The sequence below is a fragment of the Manis javanica genome, chromosome X, assembly GCF_040802235.1.
Source record: "Manis javanica isolate MJ-LG chromosome X, MJ_LKY, whole genome shotgun sequence".
Lineage (NCBI taxonomy): Eukaryota > Metazoa > Chordata > Mammalia > Pholidota > Manidae > Manis > Manis javanica.
This window is the reverse complement of record NC_133174.1, coordinates 140605448-140614420: the sequence shown is the minus strand read 5'-3', so window position 1 is coordinate 140614420 and position 8973 is coordinate 140605448. Positions and strand designations below refer to the sequence as shown.

Below are 8973 nucleotides of genomic sequence, written 5' to 3'. Positions count from 1 at the left end.
TTTGACTTGACATAATTTGTCAAATACACAAGGATATATATGCATTGCAAAATGGCTTAATAACAGCAAAACTGTACATAACCTAATGCCCGTTAATGAGAATTGATGAACTAACTAATTGTATGTCCATACAGTAGAATACTATTGTATCAGATAGGAGACTTTAAGTTACATGTGGAAACAAATAGCATAAACTAAAAGGGGGTTTATCATCTCATGTAATAAGGAGTCTAAATGTAGAGTGGCTGCAGCTTTCTTCCAGGTCTGTCATCTTCACCATGTCAACTACTCTTCTTCTGATCACATTCAAGAAATATGACTGTAGAGAGCAAAAATTATGTAATAACAAAAATAGCTTCTGCCCTCATGTACTTACAGAAAATATGTTCTATGTGAAAAAGGTAATGGCACAAAAAGATTAATTTAGGTGCAAACATCTAATTTAACATATGTGTAAGCTGAGAGTCAGGAAGATTGAATTACATATATATTAACTTATAGAGTCAGAATTTGAACCCATGTTCATCTTACTCCAAAATCCATACTCATCTATTATGTTAAGTAACCTTTTGAAAGTAAAATAAAAATATCTGGAAGGAAATGGATCAAACTGTGAGTAATCATTTTCTTTAGGAACTGATAGCTTGAATGTAGCTGCCCACAAGGGCCAGGAGAAAGAGCAACGGTAACAAAATCAAGGGGTACACTGATAGACTGGCAATGGGCAATGGTTGACTGCCTGAAGGTCCTACAGAAATTTAAAACAGGGTTCTTGGGACAGAGTGGACAACCTGAAATAGTAATTGGAGAGGAATTTCAGACGCTGAAAAATTACCAAAAAAAATTTGGTAATGCTTCAGGATGGGGCAATGTGTATATTTTACTGGACTGAAGTAGCATTGAAGGTTACTGGATTGAAGCAGGACAAGAAAACATCACTCGTTCAAATATTTATTGATTGTTCAAGCGTATATCTATGCTACAGGTTGCAGAAATACCAGTGAACAGGATGAATTATATTCTTATATATTTTTGTTCTTATTTTTCTGGACACACTTCTACATTGTGATGCTTTCTGAGCGTGTGTCCACTCCTTTCTGAGAAACTGTACTCTAAGCTTCTCTTCCCTTTTTTGGCTGTTCCCCAGGGGACTCTATGTTGAGCTGTCAGGACCTACTTCTGGAGCCACATCTTCTCTAGGATCAGGAAGCTGCTTGCAGATTCTGTAAGCTGTTGGTTCCAGAACCTGATGGACGTGGGGGGGAATCCATGCAGCTATCTTAGGAAAGCGATTTCCAGACCGAGTGAGGAGCAAGTACAAAGGCCCTCAGCTGTGAATGTGCTTGGTGTGTTTGAACAACACGAAAGAAATCCGTGTAGCTGGAGTAGAATCATCAAGGGTTCAGCAGTAAAAAATGAGGTTACCTAGGAGATGGGACAGGAATGGAATTCATTTCTAAGGGTTCTCCTGCTTATCATTTGAAGGACTTTGGTTTTTAGGCTGAGTAAATGGATAACCACTGGAGAATTGTGAGTAGGTGATTGCTTATAACCAATCTCTTATCAGGCTCCCTCTGGCTGCTGTGTGGAGCATAGACTGTGGGTGGTGGGGTGGAAGGGGCAAAAGTGGAAGCAGGACCAGGGTGTTAGCAGTGGAAATGGTGAAAAGCTGTCAGATTTTGGTTATAACTTTAAGGGTGAGCCAGCAGAACTTCCACATGGACTAAATGTGGCTGAGAGAGGATGCAAGGGTGACTCCAAGTTTTTTGGCAAGAATGCATGGAAGGATAAACTTGCCATTTACTGAAGAGGGGAAGGCTGTGGGAGGAACAAATTTGGGGATGAAGGTTAGGAGCTTGGTTTGGGACATGTTAAGGTTCTGAGGCCTACCAGACATTTGAATGGAGATGTCAGGCAGGCAGCTGGTTTAAAAGGTCTAGAGTGCATGGGAAAGAGACAAGCTGGAGATAGAAATTCAAGGTTCATTGGCTTATAGATGAGACTGAATTAATATAATTTAAGAAAACATGGTCAAGCCTTGGGGAATGTTTTAAGGAGAATGGAGTTATAAACATCATTGGTTTTTTCCTCCCTCCCTCCCTTCCTCATTACTATAAAAGTGATAAAGATGTGAACTCAGCTGACCAATGTCCAGACTCAGAATCAAACATCTTCCCCTTTTTTACCCTCCCTTAAATATGTGCTATAAACCCTAGGCAATGTTCTAAACTTTTTTGTTCCAATTTGGGACCCCCACCCCAAGTGATCCTGACACAAAAAGCACGCTGTAGTAGGACATGAAAAAGCTGAGGCAATTTAGCCTGGGGACCCTTTTCCCAAAGGAAGACAAAAGTTGTAATTAGCTACCTGGCAGAATTAAGGTCCCTGACTACAAACGCAATGATTCAGCTTCAGGCTTGTGAGAGCCAACTTTTCCAAAAGTGGCCCGAGATTCCCAAGCAGTAGTGAGGTCTTGGTGACTCTCAATGTGATGATTATATAATTTACAAAAATCATACTCTATTTCTGGCTCTAAGATACTAATAAATAGCAGTGCTAATTAATATCCTTGGTAGTGGTTGCTGTACTGTAGTGACAGACTCTGGAAATAGCTACAACACACACTTAGAATCTCACAGTTACATAATCAGCCATTTTACTAAATACAAGCAAATCTCATTCACATACAGCTAAAGAAAACATTTTTTCACATTTCATTACAGTGCACAACAAAGTGAGGCAAAGTATACAGTACATTTTATTCTGGAATAAAGACAATCTAATCCAACATGCAGTTGTGGTCTTTGTTACAAGTTAGTTTATCTTTTCTTTACCTATGTAGTAAAATAGCTTCTAAAGCTTTATCCTTAATATTGTATTAACACCTGATTTTTTCACACTTATTTTCTAAAACCCACTTATTGCAGTGACAGCACTGAATTCTATTAAAATGTTTTTTAAAGTTTCTGGAACTTGTTAAAGCAATTAAGATCAACCACCTCTGCTGGATCCATGCTGACTATTCTTCAACCTGCCTATAAAAATGCAAGGAATGGGAAAGGTATACATATAATGTATTTCAGTCAAGAAAACTGTAATTTTGTTTTTAGCCTTTCTTTGAACTGACAGAATCCAGTCAACTTTCATTTATCCACTGGATAATCTTGCTTTCAGAATCTTCTAAATATAATTAAGTATAGTAGTTGATGAAACTTGTCTTAACCCAATTTACCATTTTTTGCTTACCTTGTACAACCGCAAAGCTGGCAGCTTAATTCCCCGCCCCCACCCCCAAGCCAACTTGTAGCTGATGATGCAGGTTGGTCCAAAGTGGCTTGTTGCCACAGTTTCATTATTTGGCTTCTTTATTCTGGCTGAAGTAAATTCCAAGACTTTCAGATTCAGTCACATTCACAATAATGTTCAATAGCAATTTACCATTCTCAGGTTTTCCTCTCACCATGGATGTGAGAAACCTGACTCTAATCAGAATTATTTTCTTACTGTGAAAAGTATGGCTTTAGCCTAGCTCCACTGGCTACAATCCAAAACAATAATTTAAAGTATCACCTCTTTTCAAGAAGATAATGGAACCTCAAGCCAACCATTCCAATTTTCTGATGCAGTTAGCTGTCTATTCACCTGAGAATTACGAACTGACTCTAGGGTAGACAGGAACCCAGTGTAGGTGTGCGTCAAACAGGAGGCTAAGGTCCTTGTGAGGTGAGTACATTATCCCCATGCCACTCCCCCACTGCTGTATTTGGTTCCTTTCAATAATAGTTCTGTCTTTTCAGTTGTGCAATTATTTGCTTGTTTAAAGCCCTCTTGTCAATAATACCTGAATGGGCTTTACCTTTGATTCATCCCCAGGTTCCCTCAGGATTACAGCTGAGTTGTAATCAATAAGGAAACATATCCTAACATGTACAGAGTATTTACAGTCAAGTAAACAAAAGAACAGTTCACTCATCTGATGATGTAGTGAAACAAGAACCAGCAGTCAGACCTTCACCTTGGCCAAGTGTCTCCTGCCCCTTAGTTTATTCTTTCATAAAATGGAGAAGAAAATATCACAGGCCTGTTATGATGATCAAATGAGTGATTCAAAAGACTGTAACATGCTTGTAAGGGTCACAGCACCTCCTGTTGAGCAGGTACTCAGGGCTCCTTTCAGAGGCAATCCCTGTGGCACCTCTCAGCAGCCATTTCCACCAGGTACTTGAAGAGACAGGCAGTGTAGTTCTAGATTGCAGCTGCTGATGCGATGAAACCCCAGGAGTAGGCAGAGGGGAGGGAGGGTATGGCGTTTAGTTTGCTGTGTTCCTGTCATCTGCTTACAAGATAATTTGCATGGGACAATTTTGTTCACATAGCTGTTTATTCTGTCACAGGGTATACATTTTCGCGAATGTGATAATAATGGTGTGTAGATGGCCTCCCTTTTCATAGTCACACCATTTTCATTAGAACATCAGGCCTTGAAAGGGTTTTAGGAAACAGCTGGTCCATGCTCCTCATTTTACAGATGAGCTGCCTAGAAGCTAACTGGCACCTTTCAACCAAACCCAGCACACACATTGGGTACAGGATATAATCACTGATTATGCTGATCTCATAGTCTTTTTCAGTTTTGTTAACTGTTCCCAAAGTGAAGCTTTTTCCCCTACATATTTCTTTATGTTCATGACCTATGTGTGAGCTGAAATACCAAGAAACAGCTGTTTTGTCTGTGAGTGTATTTTTCTGGGGTCTAGCTCCCCAAACCTCAGCCCCTTTGACATGTGGTCCACCAAGGGCACACAGAGTAGTCACTTCCCAGCATGAGCCACGAAACATGCCAGTAATTCAGTCCCTCAGGGGTGCCCCATCCACCTGCTCATGGCCTGTCAGAGTACCTCTAGGGAATGAGGCTCACTTGGCATCTAAAATTAAAGTTGAGTTCTCTTCAGTCACACAAGGATTCTTTTCATTTTGATGACTTTAAATTCCGGCGGGAGAGCATGTTTTGAAAAAAGGGCTGACTAGCACAAACACCTCCTCTCTGACTTGACAACCTCTTCTGAAGAGTGAACCACATTTGGTACAAATCCACTCTTCACCCCTTCCCAGCCCTCCTGGATTGTAATATCCCCCCTTTTAACCAGCTCATATATGTCTCTTGTCAGGTCTGTGAAGGCTTTTTCCACATTAATGGCATCTCGGGCTGATGTTTCAATGTACTTCATGCCGTATGCAGCAGCCAGTTTCTCTGCCTCGTGGCGAGTCACTTGCCTCTGTGTATCCAGGTCACACTTGTGACCCACCAGAACAAATACAATTTGGTAGGGCTGAACATGTACTTTGGTCTCTTCTAACCACTCATGGACATTCTGGAAGGACCTGCGGTTGGTAATGTCAAATAAGAGAAGACCACCTACTGAGTTCCTGTAGTAGGCGCGAGTGATGGATCTAAAACACAAGAAAGAAGTAAAGAGTAAAGGCCACGCTCAAACCTCGGACTTCAGTGAACTCAGTGTATTCTGTCTCTGGTAACTGACACAGTCCTTTAGTAAAAATGATTTTTGTAAACAAAAGAATACAAATGTCATTTCATAATAATAGCAATATATGAATTTTCAAGTGGGCAAAACTTTGAGATGGCATCTTGTACAAATGAATGCACATGGATTTACAGGACTTTTCCCTTGAATGACTGAGTGAGCTTTCCTCTTCTGCAAAATGTGTCACAGGTTATCATGAGGCAAAATGAAATAAGGTATGTGAGCCTTGAGCTCATTACAAATTCCAGTAGATGAAACAGGATTTTTAAAATATATATATATATATATAATATATATATATATATTAATCTACAGGGGTGCAGAGCTTATTAGAGGGTGTAGAACTATTTGCTTCTATAATCATTTGCTTCGGACTACTGTACTTTTTTACCGATGTATATTTTTAGGTTTTCTGTCTCCTTGGATGAAGAAGATAAACAACAGCTTACAGCTTAGGGCAAAAGGTCCAACACTAACAGAACAAACATTGTCCTGGGAATTGAAGTCCAAGCTAGATGATGGTAATCACAAACCTTCTAAATGAGTTCATGTCTCTAGAACCAGGAAAATTATCCCTGGGGAGTGAAAATATTTCTAATTCTCTTGTGTTTGAAGATCCATGGAGAATGGTAGGTGGACCAGAAAATTCATCATGAACGAAGGTTTTGATTTGTGAGCACCTTGGTTTAAGAAATCAGTAAGCAAGCTGTAGATCCCTGACAAAACTGTAAAATACATTATTGCATTAATGGAGAAACAAAGCCCTTCTAAGCACAACATAGGGCTACATAAAAATTAAAACCTTGCAGACATCAAAAATTTTTTTAAAGTTAAAAGACAAATGACAAACTGGGAAGATATTTTACAGCATCCATGACAGAAAAGGTTTAATAGTCTTAATCTATGAGGAACTCTTAGAAATCAATGTCACCCAATAAAGAATAAGCAACTATGAAAAGTCTAACAGACAGAAATTCCAACAAACATATAAAAGACACCTTTGTTCACTTATGAGAAATGCAATCACAAGTTCAAAGGGAACCTGTGCAAGGATATTTGCCACAGTGTTTATGGGAGAGGAAGTTTCTTGTCATCTCTTCTCCCTACCCCTCTTCAAGTACCTAAGCAGTATCTTTAATGCTCAACAGATAAATGAATAAATGACCGTAACCCATGGGCTACTGAGTCTAGTCTATAGTCTGTCTAGTTCCTGCCGCTGTACATGACTTTAGCACAAATTGCTCTGTCAAAGTTTTCTGTGTATAGTGCTCTCTCTCACTTTTGTCCTTATACATGATGTTTCTTCTACCTGGGCTTTTCCTTCTTTGTTTTGGTAGTGATAATCATCTGCCTCATCTTCTCCAGGTACTGTTCCCTGCTCTGTGTTCATATGCATAATTACAAGTGGTACACACTACAAAGACAAAGAAAGGGTTGTAAGAGAAAATTAAATGTGTTCATGGCTTATGTGCTAAATGTCATAGTTGGGAGTGGGTATACAAATATGAACAAGACACTGTTTTGTGTAATTGCTGATTATGTAGTTCTCCCACTATGCTAGCACAGAGGTTTGAAGGGTGAAGGGCCTGTGTCTGTGTTGTTTACATGGCATCCCCCTGTGTGAGTTTCCTCAGGCTGTTTCTGCAGAAACAAGCCCAGCGTGCTGCATGTAGTGGGTGATCAGTGAATGTTTGCTGGTTGCAAGAAGCAGTCAATCCTCAGTGAGTATTTTGTGTATATGACATCATATATGTGTATCTTTCAATTAGGATGACATGGGAACATTTTTTAAAGTATATGGTGTAGGGACTGAGATTGATGCATTACAGTCATTAGTTCCAGCTAGTTATCTAGCCACCAAGGGGCAGGGTTGGTGGAGTTGTGGTGCAAGCAAGAAGTATCATTGACCAGCCTTCTGTGCCAGGGTGCTTTTTTCCCTGAACTGAGCTCCCAGCTAGCTTAAGGTAGGCTTGAGCAGAACCCTCCAGACCGCTGGTATTGTCCCCACGGGCCACGACCAGGACCAGGAAGTCCTCTTTCCCCAGGGGCTGTGTGCAAAGCCCTGAAGACCCTCCCACAGCTCGCGGGCCCGGGCTGTGCTCCCACCTGAACCTTTCTTGACCCGCGGTATCCCAGATCTGGAGCTTGATGCGTTTTCCAGGCTCGATCTCCACCAGACGGGAGAAAAAATCCACCCCTACGGTGGGGTCCGAAACCTGGGCAAAGCGGCCCTCAGTGAAGCGGCGGATCAGACAGGACTTGCCCACCGTGGAATCCCCGATGACAATGAGGCGGAACTGGTACAGCCAGATGGCCTCCATGGCCGGGGCTCAGCAGGTCTCCTTGGCCCGGGCCGTGGGCGGCGGGAAGGGGCTTAAGAGAGCGCGTCTCGGTCGGGATCTAGATCAGCCGCAAGCACATCGCTGGCCGGGGAGCCCGAGGCGAGGTAGGCCCAGGCTCAGGGAGAGCAGAAGGATGGATGCTGCGCTCCCGGAGGTGATGAAACGGCAGCAGCAGCAGCACCACGCACTCTGACTCATCACAGACCACCGGGTTACTGTAATTCCCCGCATAGACGCGACGCTTAGGGCTGCCGCACTATTTGTAATAGGAGCGCATAAAGAAACGGCTGCGGAAACAACGCGTTCCCGTCCTGATTCCTTCCATTCATTCCTTCTGATTAATGAAAAAATGTGTCTGTTTTTCAGATTGCAAAACTAATGCCTTTTGATTAAAACTAGCGAAGCAATATAAAAATGTACACAAAAAGGAAGCTCCATAATTATCTGGCCCTCCCCACCCTGATATTAACAGCTTCCAATATATTCTTCCACGTCTATTTCCGTATATATACACATTGACTGCTGCTTGACTTTACAAAAATTGGGTCAAGTTGGACCATTACTCTCACGCTTTCTGCAATTAATAAAGAATCACATATAATCTTCCCATTTCGAATTCATTTTCCTTTTGCCATAATAACGATGCGATAAAGATTCTCTTAAATACAGCCACACATAATTTCTATGACATGAGACGCTGACAAGAGGGACCAGGAAGTGAAATAATATAAGTATATTAAATGTAATGGAGAATCTGTGGCACCTTACTACACTGATGGACAGTGACTGCAATGGGGTATGGGGGGGACTCAATAATATGGGTGAATGTAGTAACCACATTGTTTTTTCATGTGAAACCTTCATAAGAGTATATCAATGATACCTTAATATAAACAAATTAATTAATGTGATGGATGTGGGCATTTTGCAAAAATATTTGACGATTTAAATTCTACTCAGCAATGTGTGAAAAGACTGTTTCTTTGCATTATGTCTGGCATCATATGTTCTATTCTTTCTTAATTCTTCCCAATCTGATTTATTGAACTGTAAAGGGATCTCATTGCTTTATTGTACATTTCCCAGAC

The 8973-nt window shown here is 41.0% G+C and overlaps 1 protein-coding gene across 1 annotated transcript; it reads right to left on the bottom strand.

Moving 5' to 3' along the window:
• Nucleotides 1–938: 938 nt before the first annotated feature.
• On the bottom strand, nt 939–8131 carry RAB39B (RAB39B, member RAS oncogene family). Its single transcript, XM_017670043.3, has 2 exons — nt 7650–8131; nt 939–5451 (listed from the first exon to the last, which is right to left on the bottom strand). Exons 1-2 carry the CDS (start codon nt 7862–7864, stop codon nt 5025–5027), a joined length of 642 nt encoding a protein of 213 aa, XP_017525532.1. The 5' UTR covers nt 7865–8131; the 3' UTR covers nt 939–5024.
• Between the last annotated feature and the right edge of the window lie 842 nt (nt 8132–8973).